The sequence below is a fragment of the Spermophilus citellus genome, assembly GCF_964194105.1.
Source record: "Spermophilus citellus genome assembly, chromosome: 3".
NCBI classification, from domain to species: domain Eukaryota; kingdom Metazoa; phylum Chordata; class Mammalia; order Rodentia; family Sciuridae; genus Spermophilus; species Spermophilus citellus.
This window is the reverse complement of record NC_138184.1, coordinates 188,201,804-188,227,788: the sequence shown is the minus strand read 5'-3', so window position 1 is coordinate 188,227,788 and position 25,985 is coordinate 188,201,804. Positions and strand designations below refer to the sequence as shown.

Genomic DNA, 25,985 nt, shown 5'->3' with positions numbered 1-25,985 from the left:
AGCATGTACAATTCCCTACATTTTTAAACGTTTTATAATGGTCTAAGTACTTTCAGAGATGAAATCCGCCCCCCCCTTTTTTTAGTTGTAGATGGACGCATACCTTTATTTTTTATGTGGTGCTGAGGATGGAACCCAGTGCTTCCCACATGCTAGGCAAGTGCTCCTCCGTGCACGACTACAGAAGTCCTGAAATCCCTTTTTGGTATTTAAAAGCAATCTTATGAGAATATTGGACCTTGGGGCTAGGAGTGGGTGAATGGCCTGAAGCCATAGAGCTGGAGGGAGAAGGGCCAAATCAGAGGCCAAGGACTTCTGACTTCTGTACTTCCCTGAAAGCTCAGGAAGCTGCTTCAGTATTGAAGTATTTAAGAGGGTGGATGGATTCCTGTCTGTTAGATGGAATCCAATCCTGGATCTAATTGACTTCTGACAAGTCAGAAGAGGAGGATGACAATACTTCTTTCTTCCCCGGGTTTTTTTGAAGAGTAAATTAGAGAGTTTAGCAGAATGCCTGGCACGTGGTAAGCGCTCTGTGCATGTTATTGTTATTTTTTATTACATTCCAGTTCTTTACCTTACTGAAATTTCGCCTTACTCGCTGGTCCAACTGCAGTTTTCTAGCTTTGCTTGTTCTTCAGAACCTGTATTCTCAATAAGAATCCTTTGCTTGGAAGCTGAAGGACATTGTGTCCTTGATTGTGCATCTTTCATGAATGTGAAGAGAAAGTCACAACACATCATGTCTTACCTTAAAGAAGCCCATAGAACTATTCTTTTATTTATTTTTTACTGACCACAGTTTGCATGCCCTGCCATAGTTACCCTAAACCTCTTCCTGAACCCCAAAGTCACTAGTTCCTCCTTTGTGTTCATTGCTTTCAGGAAATGATCATGCACTGATTTATTTTTTCAATATTGAGGTCATAACTCTTGTCCCTCAATGTCCCTGTATTTACACCTGACTACTCATCTTCTCCTTCTGTCTCAGAAACAGTAACCACTCTTATGTTCTAGTGACCTTGGGAGGGCCCTCCTTTTCTCCTTTAGAATATTACTCCAACAATTTTCTCTCTCGTTTGTCTGGGGTCCCCAGTTCTCCAGGCTCAACTACCTGCCACTTTCCTGCCCATGCCATATGCTCTCCACTGCCTCCGTGTCTTTGCACAAACTGCTGTGCCAACTAGAAATTTTCTCTGTGAAAATTTCCTCCTTGAACACTCAGCTCTAGTATCATCTCCTATCTGGATTGTCGCTCTTCCTTTGCATTCCCATAACTGTTAAGCCATTGCTCCACCAATGTGAGCTTCATGGGGAAGGGCACCATGTCTTCACAGACACCAAAACAACATTAGTAGAAGAAAGGGAAGTCCTACAAATAAGCATATGTCTTTCCTACAATTTAAGAATAAACTCCGCTTGACCCTGTTAATGGTTTCTGCTTGTTCTTCCTTTGATAAACATTCTACTTCCTCATCACACATTCCCTTGCACACCACTATTAAATCCATTAAAAATACTCTTTTAAAATCAACAAAGAGCTTCCACGTGGACCACATTCTCCTTCCTGAGACTTTCACATGGCTTCTGTGACAGTGTACAATTTTGGCCTTCCATGTCTTCAAGACCTTAACCTTTCTTGATTTAATGACTCTTCTTTCACCTAGTTCCTCCGTGAATATAGCCACTCTTGGTTTTAACCATCACCTGTATGCAGACACTTGCAAAACAAAGTTTCTTTCTATTCCAACGAGAGTCCCAATTAGTCCACCAAGATTGATTTAGGATTGTTCGTTCCTTCTGGTGCAGCAGAGGTAAATACCTGGCTTTCATGCCCACTTGCCACTGTCTCACCAAGAACAGATATTGTCCCCCTAGTCATGCCCCTTTCCCAGTAAGGACAGAATCCTTTTCATTTCCCACCTCTGGTCCTTGGCACACATGCTCTGTCTGGTTAAATTTTTTACTATTTTTTTTTATTCCAGGCAGCTGCCTCCTGATGAATAATATAAAACGTACTAGTCATTCCTGTAGTAGAACATTGACTCATTTCCCACTAGCATATCAAATTCAATGTGTTTAAAATCCATATCTTAACCCAACATCCTATTGCTGACTACCCTAGTTCTGTAACTTATTTCACTTTTGCCCAGATGACTGTCAATCATCTTTGCCTTTTCTTTTGTACTCTACCCAGTTAGGTGTCCAGTCTTATTTATTCAGATATGTCTCTCATTCATCTCTTCCTTCTATTCTTTGGGCCACCATCTTGGTCCAACGCTTTTTATTTTATTATGCCTAATAATTGCCAGTCAACTGGTCTTCTCATTGCAAATTTTCCCCTACTCTAAACCCTTTGCCTCCAGATAAATCTTCCTAGAGTCAAACCTTGTTAGGACTCCCCAACTCAGATCCCTTTGGTAACTTTTCATTACCTTTTAATGATAGCCCCTGATTCTTAGAAATTTAGTAGAATAAAAGTAACTTTAATTTTGGAGTCAAAAAGATGTGAATTCAGGTTCTGGCTACTACCCTTACCTGTTATATGACTTTGAACATATTGCTTAATTTTTGTTTGCTCACTTATTCAACATATATTTAACATCAGGTAGTGTTCCAGACTCTGTACCAGGTAGTAGGGATATAGTAATAAGCCAAGTAGATGTTATCTTTGCTCTTCTGGACCTCATGATATAATTAACTTGTCCTTATTTCTCATAATCCTAATCCTGTGTGCTTGTAGCTTTCTGTTTGTGCTATGTGGGGTATAGTTTGTGCTATGTAGTATAGTTATCAGCATGTGTATGTTACTGCTTAACTAATATTTTAGGTTTACTGAAGGTCAGGGACCATGGTCCATTCCCTATAGTACAAGCACAGAGCTACACACATGCTGTTGCTCAGTTAATTCTTTTGTGCTTTTATAGACCCAAGATTAGTCTTTGGCATGGATATAGTGCCTAGTACTTATTTAGAGGTTCCCTTTGTTCTGTCAGAATGACGTTTTTTAAGAAAAGTAACAGCTATTTAGTTTCTTCTGTTCTAAGAGCTCTCCTTTCCAACATACTGCCCTGTTTATAGCTATTACAGGTAGAACTCACGTGCCTAGAACTTGTGCACCTAAGTCTTTAAAAACTGAGAAACTAACCCATTCATGCTTCCTGATAGAAATATTGTCCATCTGCATACAATGGAATGTTAAAATAATGTTCTTTTTTACTAAATAGCTTTTTGACTTGGTAATGAAAAATGTGCTGTTTTTCTCTGAGAAATAATTCTAAGACTTTAGTTCTGAAGATTATATTTTATTTTATACAATTTCAGCCCACTGCTTTTATGTTCCCAGTAATCGTACGTTAAGCATTTGTCCGTCTGAAACAATAGGTTAACTATAGCCAAATTTTAACCATACCTTTCCTCTGCACACAAAATCCTATAAACAGCATGTGATCATATTGCTTCTAGAATTTATGATTGTTTTCTTCCAAAAGGAAGCTAAATTTAGCCTAGTAATTCTACATGCTCCCAAGGAAACAATGCCTGCTGTGATTTCTAGAATAAATGAATCTGAACCACAGTTCCTTTACTTGACTACACAAGAAAGTTTAAATATCAACCTAGTCATTAGCCACAGATAGGAAACCACATTAAACAACCAGCAAGGGGTTAAGAAAGAAATATGCTGTGTTTCTTATTTCACTGCTGAATGAGTCTCACTTAGCCGCTGTGTGGACTTTAATACAGAACATTGTTTGCATCTCATAATGGCTCTCTAAAATTACTCGTTCATGGCTTGACTTCCAAAATTAAACTATGTGGAGTCATGTCCAACCACACAATGCATCTTTATGTGCAACCAGCTCGAGTTTTTGTTTTCATCCTATGTACGATCTCCAGTTAGGAAGTGTTATTTCAGAGAGTTTAACTGGGATAGTTCTCTTTTTCAGTTTTCTCTTCTCTGTTCCTAATGACAACTAAACCCCTTCTCGCCTTGAACGTGTTTTGGCAGATCAGCTTCACACAATGAAGGTCCCCGCTGTGCTTGCACCTGGCATCCTTGTGCTGCTGTTTACCTGGGTGCTGAGGAGCGATGGGGAATGTAAAGAGGCACTAGCGAAGTCCGAGATGAATGTGAACATGAACTATCAGCTTCCCAACTTCACCGCAGAAACGCCCATCCAGAATGTCGTTCTACATGAGCATCATATTTACCTCGGTGCCACTAACTACATCTATGTCTTAAATGACAAGGACCTTCAGAAGGTGGCAGAGTACAAGACTGGGCCCGTGCTGGAACACCCGGATTGTCTTCCATGCCAGGACTGCAGCAGCAAAGTGAATGTGTCAGGGGGCGTTTGGAAAGATAACGTCAACATGGCCCTGCTCGTGGACACATACTACGATGACCAGCTCATTAGCTGCGGCAGTGTCAACAGAGGGACCTGCCAGCGACATGTCCTTCCACGCAATAATACTGCTGACATCCAGCGAGAAGTCCATTGCATGTTCTCCCCACAGGCAGACAAAGAGCCAGGACAGTGTCCCGACTGTGTGGTGAGCCCCCTGGGAGCCAAAGTCCTCCTCTCTGTAAAGAACAGATTCATCAACTTCTTTGTGGGCAATACCATCAATTCTTCTTACCTTCCAGATCATTCATTGCATTCAATATCCGTGAGACGGCTGAAGGAGACTCAAGATGGCTTTAAGTTCTTAACAGACCAGTCCTATATAGATGTTTTACCTGAGTTCCGAGATTCTTACCCCATTAAGTATGTCCATGCCTTCGAAAGTAACCATTTTATTTACTTTCTGACAGTCCAAAGGGAAACTCTGAATGCCCAGACTTTTCACACCAGAATAATCAGGTTCTGTTCCGTGGACTCTGGATTGCATTCCTACATGGAAATGCCTCTGGAGTGTATTCTCACAGAAAAGAGAAGGAAGAGATCCACAAGGGAAGAGGTATTTAATATCCTTCAAGCTGCATATGTCAGTAAGCCCGGGGCCCATCTTGCCAAGCAAATAGGAGCCAACCTAAATGATGACATTCTCTATGGGGTGTTCGCACAGAGCAAGCCAGATTCTGCCGAACCAATGAATCGATCAGCTGTCTGTGCATTCCCTATCAAATATGTCAATGAATTCTTCAACAAGATTGTCAACAAAAACAATGTGAGATGCCTCCAGCATTTTTATGGACCCAATCATGAGCACTGTTTTAATAGGGTAAGTCGCACAGATTCCTCATTTACAAATCCTGACGTATAAAGCAGAATAAGCATCATTCTAGGAAAGGTTCTCAAGGGCTTTTCTGTGCTTAGTAAATGGCCAAAATATTTTTTCCAAGAAAATCAGTAAGTTAAATCTTGATTTAGAACTAAAATCATATCTTAAGAAGTTAGTGTGATGATGAAAAGAAAATATTTTTCACACTTGGAATTTGCATGTCTGCAACACATTCTTTTACATTGATGATCATTTGTATTAAGATGAAATGGTATTTTCACATCAAGTGTTAGGGAAAGTCTTGGTGCTTTGATTTACATACAGTAAAACCTAACATCTATACCTCAGGATTTTTCTTGCTAGTCATTTTATCACTTGGTGCTAGAGGAAGAACATCAACTTGGAAGTCCTTTGTGGCCTTGGACATTCCTTGTACTGAACCCAGATTTGCTTATATGGGCCTGGCTGTGCCTTTGAGCAAAATGACCACTATGATCATAATTGAACAAATAATATAGCTTATCCAAATTTTGACTTTGAAAACATGTGTCTCACTTATCGTGAGACATAAAGGTTATAATTGTCATCAGGAAGTACATTAACTATGTCCTTGATAAGAAACAGTACATAATTTTGCTTAGGCATATAAAGGGCATATGAATTCAGAAACATTTATTGACTTTTGCTGAAATGTCTGGGATACTTCCCTAGATGAAAACTCTAGATGGCTTTTTATGAAGCTTAGGGAAATACTTCTGAGATAGTCAATTCATCTTTTGATGAAGTAAAGACAAAATTCCCTCCTCTCTCTTCCAAAGTTGACCAATATTCATAGCATACACATATATCCCAATTAAAACTTTTTTCCCCTGCACCTGTTTAATGTATTTTGCAAACTTTAAGAAGCAATGGGATTCCTCAGGAAGCTGCCCCTTTTCTTCACTAGAAAATACAGAAAAGGAAGCAAAAGGACTTTTGGAAACATGGGATTAGGAAAAAGAAGTGTAAAATTAAAAGCAATGCTGAGAAAACACATCCAGTAAGCTACTTCACAAACACAAGTTTAAAAAGTTCTTATAAGGCTTCTACAGCACGTGATGTTGCTATTTAAACATTAATCTGTTAAAAATTAAAAAGGGGCTTGACTTTACAAGGGTATAGTGATATGTTATCATATTGTTTTATTTTGTACATTTCAGTCTCCAGATGTGAAAGTACTTATTAATTCTAGAAATTCTTGAAACTCATTTGAACTTTATTCTACCCCTTTGACATTTTTTCATGTCCCAACAGAAACAACAAGGTGGGATTATCTATTATCTAAATTCAGGTCAGTTTTGTTGCCCAGGAAAAATGCCCAAGATGCACTAGCCACACCTGAAACCATTATCACTCCCATCACAAAAATACTTGTGGCAAACAAGGTGGAATGTTCCAACATAGTCTTCTTACAAGGGAAGCCAACTTTTGCACTGGCCCAATTCCATAAAGAAAAATATTTCAAACCTTCTCTATTTTATTTGCCTGTTTACCTTCTCTGATTACTAAAGATCAAAATTCTTTTGAGACTGAGACTATACACATCCCTTGTTTTTATATAACTGGTTCACAGAAACACCTCAGAGTGTTGTAATAATCAGCATATAATCAGTTCCCAGCTTTATCTCATAATGAAGGCAAGAAGAACCATGCATCACACAAAAACAAAATGATTTACAAGATCGAACCTGTTTAGAAAATGTCTAAGCAGTAAGATCACTCTATTCAGTCTTGGCATATTAACTTGATTAGGTATCAGGTAACCCTTCTAGTAATTTCTTGGAACGGATTATTATTTTGGTATGAAGTTTGGTGGATAGACAACTATATTGTAGTTTGTTATTAACACACCTACATGAAGATACATACATGTATCTCTAATATAACTATGTGTGGGTTCTGTGGGCCACCTTAAGGAAACTGTGTCTCTGTTGAAAGCACAGTCTTAAAGGGCTTTTCTGGCCCTTCTTGAGCCTCCTGCCATGTTCAAAAGGTGTTTCTAACCCAGGATCATAGGAGAGTGCCACAGCAGAGCCTTCTTTTTTCATGAATGTGTCTATGCAAACTTTTTACATATATCTTATATCTATGACAGAAGCCCTCTTTTGAGTCATCTTATAATTCCCAGAGCACATCATTTCACCTATAAATTATTTGGACTTCAAAACTCTTTGTCTTCACACATGATGCTGTTTCTGGGGACTTATCTCAAGCTGCAGGTGACCATTGATGGGATACCAGTTCTGTCAATTATGTCAGTTGTTTTCTAAGAGTATATTTTTAATTCCCACAATGTAAACATTTTCTATGTTGCTTTTGAAAGTGATTCTTAAAGGGTTTGTTTACAGTGTTTCCCAACACCGAGAACTATGAGATTACATACCACAAAAACTACTAAATAAGCACTAAATATCTATACTTCCTTTTTTTACTCATCCATCAGTGAATCTCTATAAATGTCCTAGATTAGCATTTATTGAAGTTGCATATTTACTAAACAGCACATTATTATTCAAAATATGATTAAGAAAATGCCCTCATAATATGAAGACTTTGTAAAGACACAAATTTGGAGAGTAAAAACCCCATATCTTCTGTTTGGGGATCAACAGTATTAAAAATTCAGTTAAGGGCTGGAGGTGTAGTTCAGTGGTCAACCACTTGCCCTATATGTGTAAACCCCTGGGTTTGATCCCGACCACCAGCTAGGAAAACAAAACAAAACAAACTCTGTTACTTTGCTTAATATTAAGTATAATCTCCAATAGCCACATATAAGGGATTTATTTACATGATAAGCCCAGAAAATAAAATAGAATCGGTGCACAACGGCTCATCTCCTGCAAATGAGAATCAATATTGAATAGAATTTGTTTTAAATCCCCAAATCAGCAACGATTCACTTCTGTAAGTTATAGTATATAACTTACTGTTATAGTATATAACTAGTATATAACTTACTAAGTATATAGTATATAACTTATATATACTAAGAGAGGTGGAATGATACATTTTGAAAATATTTTTAATCAAAGTTAAAATAAGAAGGGGTTCTTGAAATAAAATAGTTAACACATTACACTGTTTTTCTTGCAATACCATTATCAAAGTTTTGCTCTATGTGCAAGCATTTGAAGGAACTAAAGTAAACATGTAACAACATTTAGAGCACCAACATCTAGGTCATCTTAATGACCAAATGATGGAGCAACTGAAAAAGGAAAATGTAACATCTGGTGCCACACACACCTGGTGTAAGTCCTGACTAATCGCATACCCACTCTGTGACTATTGCCACATTACTTAATTTTTAGAGCCCAGCTATGATTTGTAATGTGCAGATAATAAAACCTGCTTCACAGAGTCTTAAGCAAATTTGGGATACTGCATATTAAGTACCTGACACAATAAAATGACCATAAATTTAGGCTTTTGGGAGTCAGCATGACCTAATGGCAGGCAACTAATATCAGAGGTATGGGTTCAAGTCTATACTCCATCATTTTCTACCTGGATGGCCATGAGAGCATTATTTTCATTCTCAGAACCCATGTTCCTTTGTGTGGGACTTCCTTTGTGTGGACAAGTGCCCAATGTCTGTAAAAAGTCCTTAGTCCTTGACACAGAATAAAATAGTAGCTATCGTTGTATGGAATACTTGTGTAAAGTAAAACAAATTCCAATGCTTGTACTGTTTTCTGGAAGAGTCACCTTCTGGTTCCATTGTTCCTGAGCGTCATTGAGTGACCCACCTCCACAATGCTTAATTTGTTAATGCCTCTTAAGATTAAATATTTTAAGACAAAACAAAAAGATGGGGTGAGGGTTAATGGTGGTTTAAGGGCACAGAGGGTAGAGAGAAAGCCAGTTGAATCAAAATGATACTGTAGTTAGGATAAAGGCATAAATTCTGCTTCTTAACCTGACTTAAAATTCCAACTACTATATTATGCTATATACTATAAGTTATACTGTGCATGACTAAAATCATATTTTGCATGATAATATTTTTCAGCTTTAGAAAAAAATCAGCCTCATAGGTTGTTTGTGTTAAGCTTCCTTGTTTTTAAATATCATTTATACTCAGATCCAAAGACTAGCCAACTGCTTCCCAAAATAAAGGAAACTTAAGGTAGTAATTTTCCATCTCCGTTTGAGTGCCAGAGTTAAAGGGTCACTGCTCAGAGCCATCAAAGGAAGAAAGCAGAATGATTAGAACAATTTTGAATGAGAACAAAAATCAAAACAAGATGCAAACAAGGAATATTAGGAATAGGCAGAAAGCTAAACACACAGTGATGTTTCTTTATTACTATTATAAAGATGATAGATGAGTTAAATTGAGTTACATTTAAGTTGTAATGGAAGAAAATAATTGCAGCCTTCCATCAGGAAACCACAAGGACCATTATTGATCTGTCATCCTCAGGGCATGTCTCATAATATTTAATAAAATAAACAAAGATTTATAACTCTTTATAGCCCATATATCTATAATCTCTCACACCATTTGAACTGTGAGTGTGGAAGTCAATGTTACAAATAATGTCCAGGTAATTATACTGGGTTGGCATACCTTATTTAAACAAGCTAGAACTCTCAAGAGAGAGAATTTTGTATTAGGAATGAAAAATGTGAAGTCAAATTACAAAGCTGTTTTTTTTTAACTTCCTGTGCTCTGAAATAAAAGTGATCCTATATGAAAAAAACTGTTATTGAGGATTCTTCATTCTTGATATTAGATAGTCCTCCAAACCTAAATATTAAATATCTTGGCTATATGCCAAATATAATTGCTACCAAAGCAAAATTTGCAAGAAAGAACACCCTCACAGTATAAGGATTTTATATGTTTTTTAAAAACTCAGTAGAAATTTATCAGTTTTTTCACTTGATTTTTGTCCTCTAGACTCTATTCTCCACCAGTATGAGGGAGTTGCTGCTTCCTAATTTATTTGAATTCTCCGTGTTAAAAATAACACATTTATTATTTTATTAAAAGACATTTAAAATTAGTTTCTTTCCAGAATTTTGTTAACACCAGGCACATCCTGGGAGTGTTAGAAAACAGTTACAGAATGAGCTGTTAGCCTTTTCCTTTCCTCCTGGTAACCCCCTCTTTAAACCATTTCACAGGTTTCCCCCAGAAGGCAGAAATTTCATCTTTCGATGAAAAGACAAAGCCATGATATTTTTATAAATAAAAGCAACAGAACAGTTAAAGCTGAAATTCTCACCAAAAAAATGTAGGTGGGGTTTACCTGTGGATTATGTTGATTCATAATGTGATTCATAATTTCTCTCTTTGGTGTGGGTGATTAAGATTTAACTATGCCACTTGGATTTTAAATTGTCTTCATTCTCTTAATGTTTTTAAAGCAAGTGGAATGCCCTGTGTTTGATGTAAACCTTGATTTCTACATGGAGATTCATGTGGTAAAACTGATGCAGCAAACAATTAGGAGTTCATGCAAGAAGAAGGAATCCTGACTTTTGAAAAGCCCAAATGTTGATAAAACTTTGAAGCCGTAACACTGATACATGATATTTTCATTGCTGTACTCCATGATTAGAGATTTCTGGACATGCATTTTGATAAGGATATTAACCTGCTTGAGTAATAGTGGATTTTTTACTCAGCATAATATTTCACATTTTGGGTGTTGCACCCTTAACTTGAGACTTCTATCTTATCAGTGTCCATTCCACCCGGTATTCTTATCTCCTCGCTCTAATAAGAAAAATGAGTATCTGTCAGAATTTAGATAGAAGACCCAACCAGGAATTTCTGCCATTGCTTATTCACGGATTGACACAGATCCTGATTCCATGGTTTGCATAGTCCAGAATGACTAAGTGCCCAGAAATGTGCAGTAAGTCACATCTCCAGGGTCCAGGAAGGGAGATGAAACCAAAAGCTCAGCTACTCTTGAAGTCATTAAAACTCCTTGATTTTTTTTTTTTAAATAGTGAATGTGATAAGTGATTCTGGGATCCTGGATACATTCCAATCTGCTAATTATATATTTTTCTAACTAAAATGTTCTAGGCAGGTTCATTTGCATATGAATTACTGGCTGAGAAATGTTGACTTCCTATTCTAAAAACCAGTTCTGCCTTGGGGAAGGGTTCACCCTAGACCTAGGCTAACATTGGAGCGCATCAAGTATGTAGATCCACAGACAATCCAAAAATATTCTCCATTCCTTCAATGAGAGGAAAGAAAAATGTCTAAACAGTGTGTGCTAATCCAGGATAAAAGTTGCTTTAACTGTTCTTAATGTTCACACATGGGGGGAATGGTTTTTGAATATTATAACTATAAAACAAAAGGATGGATTGCAAATTCAGACTAACATTTGACTTTAGTTGTCTTATTTAGGTAAATCACCAAAATGTTTTTCAGTTAGACTACACTAAAATGGTAGATGATACTTCAAATTGTGCCATAGCTAAACGGGGTGAATTAAGGTCAGTTTTATTGTGTAAAGCTTTCTTTTCTAGAACTGATTTTATGAAAATTAAGTTTGCCAAGTTGTCATCTGAGAATATATAGATTAATCATGATTAGCTAGAATTTGTGTCATGGGTACCAGAGAAGTGTAAATCTGTATATTAAATTTTCTAATGGCATTTTAAATTTAAAATATCTGATTAACACTTGGCATCTAGCAACCAGCCTACTAACCAAACTATAGGTGAAATGATGTTCAGGAAACAAGGAAAATGCAAAGATGAAATTGGTCTTTTAGCTCCAAGTGAATCAATAGTATTTAGTGCTAATGCACTAAGCAGATTACAAGCACTAATGCAGTGGCAGTCAATAGCAAAAATGAATATCTCTAAAAATGATCTTGACAATAAAATGTGCAGTATTTTCCATTTATTTTAAGCTAATTACATTATGTCTTGTTCTTTCGCCTTATTAGTTTAAGCTAAGTGCTAGAAGCCTAACCATGTTATTTAGTGCATAAAATGACCAAGTACTGTGATCATCGTTTTCAACAAGAGACAGAAGGAAGGATTAATTCACAAAACTAAGATTCAACAAGAAATCCAACAGCTGTTTGTTGCGTACTTAACCCTGCTGGCGTTAGCAGTGATGAGCCAGCTGGATGGGGTGCTTGTGTGTGTGAAGCAGGTAGACTATAGGAAAGGTCAGGTAAACCATCAGTAACACCAATAAACAAATACATCATGGTAATTCATGAAATGTGTTGTGAGGGAAAGAAACATCCGTGAGTACACATGAGAAGGATATCTGGATTTAGTAATTCAGGCACAAGACACAGCTCTGAGGAGGTGAAAGTTAACTTTTAGATGAAGCTTAAAATCTTAAGAAAAAGCAGTATATTTTTAGTATATGAGCAAATAGATAGCAGGTATTTAATATGTTAACAGTCACTTCCTATCTATCTCATGAGCTTTACACCTTAAGTAAAAGCATTTACCTTTAGCTTTTTCAAGTGGGAATGGACAGTAGAGCTAAATATTTTGTGTTCACAAAAATCTCACAAGAAATAGTAGTATGCTGGAGAACATAACTGTTTTAACATTTTCTGTTTTTTTAAAAAAATTGTTGATATGTTTAAACATTGCTTATCATTGATTTCTAAGTGAATTGTTACTTTTTTGTGAAGTGAAGGATGTAATTGTAGGTTTCTAGAAGCTAAGGACATAATTTAAGCCATGCTCACTCTCACTTGCTCTCAGCCCATCACCTTACCCAGCTGCTTTGAAAACAGATATTTCTACTGTTGGGACAAGTTCTTTCTTCCTCTTCTCCTTTTCCTTTCTTCTGTGCCAACTCTCAGGACCCTATTTGTCAGAGGAACATGATTGTCTTGGGTGTGGAAGGGATTGTCCCATGGCCAGTTACCAGTAGGTCCTGTGACGAAGATCAGGAAGTCAAGAACATGCAGAATAAGCCCTTTCAAATCTATCAAAATTATAAACGTTAGTAGAAAACAAGGGATGCGATGCTGAGGTGGCCCCAAGTTACATCTTTCTGCATCTGCATAGTATGCTCTGCACAATCGCATCCATTTTTAGTCCATTCCCTTCTCGTGAGAATCATGTGGCTTAGAGACCAACGGAGAGCCGGCAGCTCCCAGGACTCACGAGGATCTCATGAGCACCTACTGAATGAACACATGTGCTCTCCAGCTATGTCATTGTGATTCATAGGCAAGTTCCTTCATCTCAGCTGCACACACACTTTGCCCTCTCTTTCATATCAATCTGTATATATTTAGTCATGTAGGTATCTAAGTAAGTTTGAGGTCTCAGGGGGCAGGCATTTTGTCAGCCTTATTGTCCCTCTTTATATGCTTTGCAGATCATAGACAACAAATAGTGTTGATAAAGAAATCTCTGTATTTACACAGTAAACAGAGACCATCCCAGTGGCTAAAGGGTTTAGATAAAAGTTCTTCTTGATAACATTTGAGAATATATTTTTAGGAATGGATTATTAATGGCCATGTTTTTGTCATCTCTACAAACTATGAGGATGTGAAATGTGGGCATAAAATATATACGAGGAATGAAAAGCAATGTTCACCTTTTTCTGGGTTCATTTTGTTCACTTGTTTGGCCCAAGAAAAGTCGTGTTTGCCAAGGGAATGGGAGACAATCTTCAGGACTTATTCCTGTACCTACAAGTCAAGGAGGTCACTGGCTGGCCCCTTCCTGAAAGCTATAATTACAGGGAAAAGACTATTTATTTTCCAGTAGAGTGACCAGAATCTTGGGCATAGCTGATTGTTTATGAGAGTAGCATGTGTGTAGAAAGTACACAAAACCTCAGGAAAGATAATAGGAAAGTGAGACACTTTTTCTTTATATTTTCAATACCATGAGCAGCTACAAGGCTCTAGAAATGCTCTAAAGTGCAATAATAGAGGTGAATATGGAGTCAAATTAGGCGATCCTAGGACTTAAGCAACAGAATTAAATAAAGAGGAATTTATAATAGGATATAAGATATCTGATGATCCATTAAATATAAACTTATTTGTGGTTCCAACATCATGGTAAACAAGAATCAGTAAGTGTATTAGTGAGAGTAATTGAGAGTTATTTCTAGTTAGAAAAACACCAATCACATTGAGTTTATCTAAAGCCAATGTGCAAAAAGAAATTGAGCAATGTTTCCTATTTTCAACTAAACTCACTCTTGTTTTCACAATAGTAATTAGAAAAGTACTGATTCCAAGTAGAATTGGGCATATAGCATGCAAGACCAATTCTGGCACTGTCCCAATATTAAAAGGATTTTACTCAGTGTTTGTAAAATGATGAACAATATGTAAGTGGTAGTCTAAAATAGTTGGTAGACTTGTAATTAATGTTGAAGGTCAAAGTACAGGTTTTTGACTTGCACAAAGGGCACTAAACTACATACCTGCTTTAAAAATGATACCATGTTTGGTAAATTGCAACCAGTGATTTTTATATTTTTTTGTCATACCTTATAGAATCAAGTGCTTTTTGAAAGCATGAACATCAATTATGTATTTTTAGGTGGACATGTGACATGGTGGTGCAATAATAGCCTTCTTGTTTCCTCTCCTAACTCCACTTATTTTTTTTGTAGATGCTATACCTTGGTACTGAAAATGTAAAGTTCAACGTTGGAAGTATAGTTGCAGATCACACATGCACACAAATGTACACCAGGACTTCTTCACTATATCTAATAAAACAAAATTCCTTATTTAAAAAAAAAACTTCAGTTGTCATGGGACCTAGGGTAACCATGGTGTAAACCACATTCAGTTAGATATCCTATGACCCTAATGATAAGATAACAATCCAGCTGAATGCAGATGAAATCATGAAAAGAGAAAGATTATGAACTGTTTGGAAACCAAATACCTATCTTTTTATAAATAAATATGAATTTTGCATTACAGCCCTCCTTTGTTCTCATGGCCTTTCGTACCAGCTGTTATAACTCCCAGAGCCTTATCCAAGGTCCTGTATGCTGGGATTTCAAGAACTAAGAAACAGTAACATTTTTTATTTTCTCTGCCTATACATAATGAAATCCCTGCTCTAGTGAGTAGGTAGACAATTGCTTTAATAATGGTGACAGCACAGCTTCATTTACCTTTCCTGCCATTAGCAAGGCTTTCATTTTACCCCCTGAATGGCGGGTAAATCCCAAATGGAACTATTGTTTGCTTAATGCTCTGTTTTCTTCTAACCCTGTTCTTGTCTATCAGCCTCAACCCAGTTCCCCAGTGGCTCGGCAACCCTCAGCAGGGATTAAGTAATAGTTTACACAGTGTCTCTCATTCATTAACCCGTATTGACATTCTCATTCTGTGCCCCAGCCTTATTTAAGACTTTCCTAAGCACCGTATCTAGCTGCTGGTGTAGGTGCCACCAACACCATCTATTTAATCAAGAAAGTTAATATTTCCAAAGAATCATTTGGCCTCTCTTAGCCTTCTTCACTAGCACAATCTCTTTCCGTCTCCTTCTTTTCCTTCTTCTAAACAAAACCTGGTTTCTTTCCTAGTAAATACAAACTTTAAAAAACTTCATATCTTCTCTCCTTTTACATGTTAAACAAAGCAGAAACAGAAAATTTTATATTATTTCAGAATTTTTATTTTTATTTTTATTTTTGGTGTATTTTAAAATGATGCCAATAAGATGAAACTAGATCTCTCTGGCTCCATTCTCATCCCCACCCAATCTACTTGTCTCCAGATAGACTGAGTAATCTTTCTCGAAAGCAAATCCGATTGTACAAGTGCATTCCTTGAAATATTGTGAGGACTCCCCAGTAGTTTCAGAGTAAAATCCACACTCTTTACTATCACAACTGAGGAATTTCTTACGTTGGTGCTGGCTGTTTCCTGGACCAGGGGTATGTTGGTGAGTGTTGAACTCTGGAGAGAGAGCCCCTAATTTGTAGTATTTGCCAGTTTCTGGAGTATAAATACCCTCACCAAACGAATGTCAACTTTTCACTGAAACAGGTTTTGTCACTGAACAAGAACTAGGAAGAGCTATGCACAAACAGTATTCGGAGGTGGCTTAAGCACACCACTGCTACCCTGACATACCCTCCTCATATCACTTTGTAGTTCCAGAGTCCATCAGTCTGTCTCTCAGCCCTGCCTTCTAACACCTACTGATTTACCTTGGCTTCCTCATTTTGTCTAATTCACACCTTCTACCTATTCTTTAAGAGTCTACTTATACATTTCCTTGCCCAGGAAACATCCTCTGGCTCGTCCCCTACCATGCCCCTCAGTACTGCGGGTGTTGTTCAGTCCTCCAGTGCATTCTTTACTCATCCCCATTACTCCTACACACTCAGTGGCATATATTCACCACTGTTAGCCCCTGTAGATGTGGGTTATGGATTTTAGCTTCATAACTTTGCTACCTAACACAATGGCTTGAACAAAATATATATTTATTAAATGAGGAAATAATTATGACAAACCCCGTGTTCCAAATAATATAATAAAATGTTGATTAGTAAAAGTAATATTTCAGGTAAAACAAATTTTCATTCTTTTCCCCAAAACTTCTAAAAAACTAATGTACAGAATTGGGGAATTCCAAGATTTGAATCACATTAAGGAACACCTGGAAAGTTCTAGTCACTGTGATCTGTGTCCCTTCCTTACACACACACACACACCCTCCATCCACCAGTTTGGAACACAGATGGATCAAAGAACAAAGAAGGAAAAAAATTTAAAAAATAGATAAGGATAAGGAAGGTGAACAGATAAGAATTCCAGAACTCTGTACTTTGCTGAAATTAGGAAAACTGAATTAAAGCCATTAAAATATTTTAGAGGGAATATCTTCTCTGCTCTTTAATGCTTTCTTGAGCTTTTTCACACACACAGCTCAACTTTGGGTAATACTGCCTGTAAGAGGAACTTTAGGCAACACCTTCTGATGTTGTTCAAGCGGTGGTACCAATCAAGGTGATCTACCTTGAGGTTTGCATTTGGAATCTACAGATTTTTACCACTGGCTGCAAATCTATCGCTTCAGGTTGAAAATGATACACAGGTTAAGGAAAAGAAGTTAAGAGCAAATGTCTTTATCCATACCACCATTCCCATGGCCACTGGATTGTCGCCCGCAGTGGCACAAGTTCATAGGCACCAAGCACATGCTTTGTACAGAGAAAATTTCCCGAGCTTGCCCTGATGCTGTGAGATGAAAAGAGAACCGGGTCAGGATCTCAGAGACTTTGACCACCCTGCCCATGGAAGGAGGTTTCCAATAAACAGTTCTGGTTAAAAACAAGGGAAGAAGATAAGAATCTCACTCTACGATGTAAGATGGAAAGGAGGGATAAGAACTAATGACAGATGGATTAACGGCAGGCTAGAATATAGCCATGGCCTTAAACAATATACTGGGACATGATTGAAGGACTCTGGTTTCATCCATCTTTCACCTGTCCTGGACCTCCACTAGGCATTTATCAGCCCGTTCCTATTGAGCACAACACCATTAGGCACATAAACAGATCATGGCTCTTAAACCTTCAGCAAGAACTGCTTCCCTTTGGTTAGTACAGGGTCACTGGTGTTGTGTCTTCTGAATAGCTCTTATACTTCAATGAGTAAGTGCATTAAAATTTGGTTTCCGTTAACTAAATAGAGAAAAGCAGAAAATCTCTTTGCACTCAGCATTAAAAATCTGCCTCACTTGAACAACGTTTTGTGAATCACTGTCACTCTGGGCTATGATAGAAGAGCAACATGAAGACTGCTAACCAAAACCACATGGATTCGGTCTGTTTTGCATCTGATTCACCTTAGGAGATGATGATAAAGAAGCAAAAGTTTTAACACTTCAAATTCCAAAGCCCATGTCATTGTAGAATTCTGAGTCTTTGGATCCTAGTGATACCTTAAAAAGAGAGAATATACATTTATCTACATATGCATACATTTGTACACATGCATGTATGTATACATACACATGTGTACATAAAATATATTCTGCTCTAAGATTATTTTCACTTCTCTCCTTGTTAATACAACTCTGTTAAGACTTGGCTCAACTTCCACTTCCACCATGAGCTGCTGGAGCCTCATGATTTTACTCTTCCTCATCTATAGCACATAACTTCCTGTATGGGGTTTTCAGAACTTACCTACCAACTGGGTAGTTTGTACTTCATGTTACTTGCTGTTTTCTGTGTTGTTCTCATGCTTCCTATGTGCATAGTACCTTTAGGCTGAAGCATAATACAAGTATTTGCTCAGATTGGCAAACTGTGCCATTTTTTGTATATTCAGCAAGTTAAAGATGAATTTTTACCCTTTGAAAGGGTTAAACATACACAGACAAACTAAAATATGCCATAGCCCCTCAAAGAATAACATATGTGTGGTCTTTTTTAAAAGTGTGCTTTAGATAATGAAAAACTGGGCTGAGGGCGTAACTCAGTGGCAAAGCATATGCTTAGCATGTACAAGACCCTAAGTTCAATCCCCACCACTGTAAAAAAAATTTAAAAAAGAGGAAGAAATAAAAAACAAGAAATTAGTAGACAGATAACAGGGCCACAAGTTTTGAAGAACTATGGACGAACTATTTACAAACCATAATTCTGTATGATAGGTATGAGTGTCTCTTCCAGATAAAGAAACTAAGGCCTGTTGACCTACATAATTAGAATTTTGAACTTTGTCCTTAATAAGCATTATGAAGAGTCACTAGACCAAGAACAGTAATATTAGCAACAATAATAACAACTGTTTAAGTTGCATAAGTTTAGAAACTTAGTCTTTTTTTTTTTCTTTAAGGCCATAGCACCTAGAATAGTGTCTGATGATTCTGTGTTGGTTTCCTAGAGCTGCCATAACAAATTACTACAAACTTAGTGACTTAAAAAAAAAATTTAAAACTAGAAATTTATTCTCACAGTTCTGGAGATTAGAAGTCAAAACTCAAAGTGAGGCTCGAGGGAGGCATCTTTCCTTGGTTGTTGCAGTTGTGATGCTCCAGGGTTGTTCAGGCACAGCAGCCTGACCCTTCTCCATCCTCATATGGCCATCTCCTGTGCATTTTTCTGTGTGTCCTCTCTTCTTTGTATGAGGACAACAGTTATTTGGCTCAGGACCCACATAATATCCAGGATGATTTCATTTTAAGATCCACAACTAATTATATATCAAAGAGAGCCCATTTCCAAATAAGGTTACATTCTGAAGTTCCAGGAGACGTGAATTTTGAGGGAATACTATTCAACTTACTATGGGTCTCTATAAACATTTCTGAATGACTAAATTAAAGCAGTAACTATTTAACATGCTCCTGGTATTGGATATATTTAACTTAAAATTCAAAGCAATTCTGATAAAAAGGTACATAGGTATGTGTTTTCCCCTTCACAAGTGAAGAACTGTGGCTTAGAGAACTGAGTATTCCCGTGTGCACAGCTAATAATGGCACAGCCACTCCTGAATCCTGGTGCTTCTCCACTAGACTCCTGATTGCTATGGGATGTGCTGAGGTGTTTAGGGAGCATTACACTAAAAAGTTATAAAGGTGACCTTGTGGAAGAAGATTCTAGAGTCAAGTAAATCAGATTGTAGGAGACCAAGAAAGAGACTTCTTTTCAGTCAATAGAAAAATATATAAGAATCAATTTTGCACAGAGAGGAACAACAAAGAGAAAGGAAGAATTGAAGATGGCTGAGACCTCAAACCTAGAGGCGCCATATAAAAATGGGAGTTCTGAAAGAAATAGGATGGCTTTGAATGTCAGCAGTGGCATATTCAAAGATGCCTGCAGGCAGTTGTGGAGACAGGGCTGGTCTTCAGGAAAGAGAATGCCAGTGAGTGTGTGGTTAGGTCATCACCAGGAGACTGAGAGGGCAGAGTGTCTGTGGCACTCATCTCATCACCTCGTGAATCACCAGTGTTGAGCAGCAGCTGGCTGGCCGGGAGCCTGGCAATATTTGTGGCTGTCTGAGGCTGTACATACAAAAGAGGATGTCCTTTCTTCCTGCCAAGACACAACCAACCTTCCCTTTAACTCTGCTCCCCAGCTTTGCTCTCCTGCTGGAACTCTAATGGAGGTCTCAGGGAGGCATGTACCAGGGCTCTGTTGAAGTCACAAAGAAGGATAACTTCACCCAGGCAAGTCAGTGGTCCAATTCTTTGGGTTTTAATGACCCTTTCTTCCTGAAAGGTGACTCTTTTACACTGACCAGAGAATATGGGCTTCAATGTCAACAGCTTAGACATTCAAGTAGATGACAGGAGTTAAAATATGTCTATACCTAATATAAGCAGTCAGTGAAGTTTAAACCTCTATGCCCTGCTTACAGTCAGCTCCACACTGACCCCCTCCCAGTCCTACTGTTTAAGTCAGTTTTTTCTCTGCTATGACCAAAAGACCTGACAAGAACAATTTCAGAGGAGGAAAAGTTTATTTTGGGACTCACAGTTTCAAAAGTCTTGGCCCATAGATGGCTGGCTCTGTTGCTCTGGGCCTGAGGTGAGGGAGAACATCATGGTAAAAAGGTGTGGTGAGAAAAGCAGCTCAGGACATGGCACCAGGAGGCAGAGAGAGACAAAGAGAGCTCCACTCTTCAGGGACAAACCATATACCCCAAGGGTACAACCCCAGGGATCCACCTCCTCCAGCCACAATTTATCTGCCTGCAGCTACCACCCAGTAAACCCCTATCAGTGGATTAATGCACTGAATAGATTAAAGCTTTCATAACCCAATCATTTCACCTCTAAGCTGTCTAGCATTGTCTCACACATGAGCTTTGGGGGGATACCTCATATCTAAACCATAACACCTGCTTAATAAACAGAAGAGATCAGGCTCATTCAGGGTGATACAGCTGTAGACTCCTACTTATAAACAGTAGAGAACACGTGAATGACATCTAGGGAAATAAACTAACTGAAATTCCCGAAATAAAAGCAGTTCAGTTTTTAGCTAACTATATGAAAAGCTCTAAGGAAGAGGGGACTTTCCATTCTGAAATGTGCTTCTCCCCAAAAAATCATTACTCTGTGTATCTGGAATTTGTACAAAGTTGGATTATGGATAAGGTTTATATTACAGTACTTATTTTAATTTAGTCATGGTCAAGAGGGAAAAGAGCTGCTGTGAGTGAACTGACAATGATTTTACAAGGTAGTACATTTTTAAAAATTTATCTGCAAGGCTGATTTAAATTATCTACAGATGAGCTAAATCTGTCCTATAGATCAATTACAAGAATCACTATTTTAAATATATCACATCCTTAATTATACTGAATTAAATGTAATTACATATTCACTGCATACATCATAGTGTTAATTAGGGGAAACATTTTGAATCAAATATATTGAGGTATATAGTACTTTAATTTCTTTTTATAAAAAAAAGCTATATGTGCTGAGTCAGGTAAAAAATATATGGAAACTACTCATGAAATGGTAAAGAAAGACTATAAAGACTAAATTAATTAATGTATCAAGGCTTACAAATTATAGAGTAATTCCTATAATTATGACATTATGTAAGGCTTTGGGAAAGGAAGCAAAACTGTAATACATTTTTAAAAAAGTAAAACCATGTTTACCATTGGCTCTCAGAGTCATGTAATTATTTTAGAAGAGGCTAGGCTTTGAAGAATTTAATTCTTTTTAAAGAGCTTCTTATAGAATCCAGAATGTACTTGGATTTGGGGGCAGCCCAAGTTGGTGAGAGGACAGTGATTGTCAGATTTAGTCTGACAGCTGGCTGATGGCAGTTTGGTGACTCTGGAGGGGAAGCTTTGGGAAGCCATCCGTAGAAATTTGAAATCAATTGGCTCAGCCTCTCCCTTTGTGGATAAAAAACATTCAGCTAGGCTGCTGGAAGACCCTGGGTCCTGATGTCTGCAGGCCGCGTGAACAACTCAATGCCTTGGTTTCCCCCTAAGTGTGTTACTATGAGACTGGGTGATTAATATTTGTAAAGTGCTTTGGACAGTGTCTGCCTGTAAATACTAGAAATGAATGTTTATTAAAATCAGTAAAATAAAACTAAGGTGCTGTGGTTTGCCAAAGGCCATGCAGCTCAGCAAAGCATTGCTAGGATAGCTCTAGTCCTATCCATAGAAGTGACCATTCTTCTTTTTTAACAGATCCTTAAGCCATCCGTAGAATGTGATTTTGCCTCAGATATCCTGTAGGAGCTTGTGAATAATAAGTATGACTCAGTGAAAGGAATATGGGACTTGAAATCAATAACTAGAATTCAAGCTCTAATATATACTAGTTCAACACTCTGAATCTCAGTTTCTTTATCTGTAGAATTATGATGATCCTAACAACTCAAATCACACATGTGTTGATAGGATCAAATGAGATCAGGTACTTTGAAAACCATAATCCAGTGTACCAATGTTATTTAATATTATTATTGGGAGCTCAGCCAGGACAATGTTTCAGAAAGTTGGGAAAGAGAAAGTTCTTGGTAGGCTTGCTCCACTTCCTCATTTCCTATTCATTGTTTTCTTTTAAATTTTATCTTATTATTACATGCTTTATGTATATAAAAGAATTATGACTATATTTGCATACATATATGTATGTGTATGTTGTGTGAAAAATAAAACCAGTACTCATGTATTTACCACCAGACTTAAGAAATAAAACATTACTAATGCCTTTGAAGCTCCCTCTGTGTCCCAGTAATATCCCTCTCCCTCCCAGAAGAGTGGGTAAATGATTGTGAATTGTGTGTTCATCTTTCCTTGTCTGTTGTTACATTACACATGTATGTGTGTGCCTAAAAAACGTATTGGTTTAATGTGGGTTTTTCCCGTATATTTTTTTCCCCTCTTGACTTAAGTAGTACTTAGTATCTTCCTGTACTCTTACATAATTACTCTTAGTATCTTCCTGTACTCTTACATAATTACGCCTTATTCTTTGTTACTATATCCTTTCCCTGTGCAATAAAACACATCACCTCTGTCATTCAAAAGACTCCATCAAGAGAGATTTTAGGAGAGCACAGACTTCATTTTTACAAGAGTAAGGAATGGGTGCCAGTGCTAGTGGAAAGTATGCAGGAATCCAGGACTCTGAGAGGTCTTGGTCAGGATTACCACTCTGAGATTCATCTGGGTCCCAGGTGGCACCTTGACCTTGAGCCTCAAAATAACAAAAGGAGATAAGTTGAATGCTATTCTAAGAAGTTTGGATTTCTCTACAGGCCTCTGGGAAGCAATTAAGATTTTGAAAAAGGGAGTGATAGTTCAGGACAGCTGCAAGGCAGAAGAGATAAGAGACAAAAGGGCCAGTGAGGAAACACCTATTCTGGGCAGGGGCATAGGCATGGCTAGGACCTGCCCCGGAGCTACACTGGACAGAGTTCAGCAGGACTTCACAAGTGGTTGGAGTAGGAAATACTAGAGAAAAAAAAATGGTGCCGAATGAAATTCCAAAGTTACCTGAATGCACACATGGTCATGTTCATTAATCAGAATAAATAACAAAGAGAGCTAGAATTGAAAGCCACAGTGATTGATACATCCCAAAAGGTAAGTGATTGTCTCTCTGCTATTATACAGAAAATAATGATTAATTTTAGTCTTAAGTTAAGGGACTGCTATAAAATGATATTTTCATGTTTTGGAGGGGATTTTTGTTTTATTATCCTGGAGATTGAACCCAGGTCCTCGCACATGCTAGGCCAGCCACTCTAGTACTGAGCTATAGCCCCAGTATAAGATGATCTTGAGTGTCTTTTCCATTTTCAAGTTATGTAAATTTCAGAACATTGCCCAGAAAACAATAATAACAAAAGAAGTTCATGAACTTGAGAATCAGAGAGAACTGTATTCAGGCACCTGTTCCAATGTGAACTGTGCATTGTGGCAGAACCTTCAGCTACCCTGAGTGTGTAAAACCTCACAGGGCTGCTGTGAGGTATGAAAATGCCCAGTTCAGTGCCTGACACATTGTGTGTGCAAGGTAAAGACTGATTTCCTCCCTCCCTTCCTTTCTTCCTTCCTTCCTTCAGTCTTCCTCCCTTTGTTAGTATGGGGAGAGTCATTCTGGCTCCCTCCTGCAGCTAGTGTGAAACCTTCTCTGTAGACTTTTGCAGTTCCCAAAGCAGCTCCTATCCCAGAAAGCTGCTTCCTGCCAGCTATGCTCACTCATATCCCAAAGTACAACACAAACTGGCTTTCAAGAAAGCACACATAGGTAGGAGATCCCTGGCAGCAGGTGAGTAGTTCCTCTTTCAACTGGGCCCCAGGAACTGTGTGTAAAGTGCTGACATTAAACAATTGCATCCTCCTTGCACAAGTGAGGATGTGTCTTTAAGGGACAGTGAGTGAGGCTGAGAATCACAGTTGCACACTGCTATACGTTTACAATGTGAGAACTTCAACCAAGGCTCCCTGTTAAAGTGCAAGGACAGCATGCAACTCTCTAAGTCAGCTCCTGCCACCATGACCCCAGTCTTTGAGTTCATCAGGATTCTCAGCAGGAAGAGACAAGGACAGCCCCCTCTTCTATAGCTAATGCTAGAATGTTACTTTTTCCTAGACACCAGTGTTCCCACGGGTCCCCCTGTAGATCTCTGTTATGAGGAAATGAAAAAGGAAAAGGTCAGGATCCTCTGGCTTATGAAATTTGAATGCCATTTGTACTTGACATCATGTTTGTTTTTTAGCTTCAGTTGCACAATTTTTCAAGATTAATAAGTTCTGTAGATGCTATTCCAACATTGTGCAATGTCTCCATACTAAGGAATTTTGTTAGTGGGCAATAGAGCACAACTCAATCCTATCAGTCTTTGAAGTGGTACTATTTAGGGACCTCTCTATTTCCTGAAGGAAAACCTTGAAGTACACAATATAAATATTGTATTAACTCTAATGCAGAGTTCTACATTTATGCCTTTCATGTGTGGAAACAGGTGTGTAGAGGCCAAAGCCCTGGTTATATTGCTCTCTCTTCATCTAAAAAATGGTCAGCAAGTTCCTGCGGGTTTGCAGACACTGAGGGGTTCTTAGAGGTCTTCTCACCTCCATTCCCCTGCTACCCATCAGCAAGGCAACTGCAAAGTAAACTGGGTAGGAGGAGGATCTCTGCTGGCTTTGTAGATGCATTTATTTCTTAGCAAGTATCATTGAAAACCTACTTATTTGAGGCCTGGTACAGGGTACAGGGATACAGAGGATAAGACAGTTCCTGTCCTCCCATTGATAGAAAGGAGGACAGGAATCATTTATAATCAAAGAAGAGTCCATCCACAGCAAATTGTTTTTATATCCCAGTGAATTCAACAGCTCAAGTAGCACCATACCTCCGGTCAAGTTTGAGACTTTAAAGTTCCCAGGATGCCACATAAGAATAAAGAAAGACAATGACCATTAACAAAAGAAGGAACGAAAGAGCCACAGAAGCTGACCCTGAAGAGCAGTGGCCTCTGCAGTAGAGAACCTCCAATGACCTTATCTTTGAAATTGGTCTCTGTTTCTTTAAGCATCTTCCCTTGGCTCTTTTAACATGGACAATTGGTCACCAATAGAAACTTAATTATCAATTAATCAATTGCTATTGAGTTGCCAGGATTTCATCCCAGTTATCTGCTACTCCTCAGAGTAATCTATAGTATTTTAGTGAGGAAAAGCTTCTAATTAAATAGTGAAATAGCACTCATTAATAGAGCAAAATAAATATCTAAAACTAAAACATTGTACTAT

The 25,985-nt window shown here is 37.9% G+C and overlaps 1 protein-coding gene across 3 annotated transcripts in view; it reads left to right on the top strand.

Annotated features, from left to right (window-relative positions):
• The window catches only part of MET (MET proto-oncogene, receptor tyrosine kinase), a 117,220-nt gene that overhangs the window by 25,108 nt on the left and 66,127 nt on the right, over positions 1-25,985 (top strand). Inside the window, exons 1-2 of one of the 3 annotated variants that reach the window (XM_081288264.1) lie at positions 391-524; positions 4,010-5,226. The exons of 1 other annotated variant lie outside the window; for it this stretch is intronic. In XM_081288264.1, coding sequence (XP_081144390.1) covers positions 4,024-5,226 — 1,203 coding nt within the window. In that variant the 5' untranslated portion in view covers positions 391-524; positions 4,010-4,023. Of the gene's footprint in view, positions 1-390; positions 525-4,009; positions 5,227-25,985 lie in introns of those variants that run through there. One more of the 3 variants, XM_081288263.1, reaches the window with a different exon arrangement.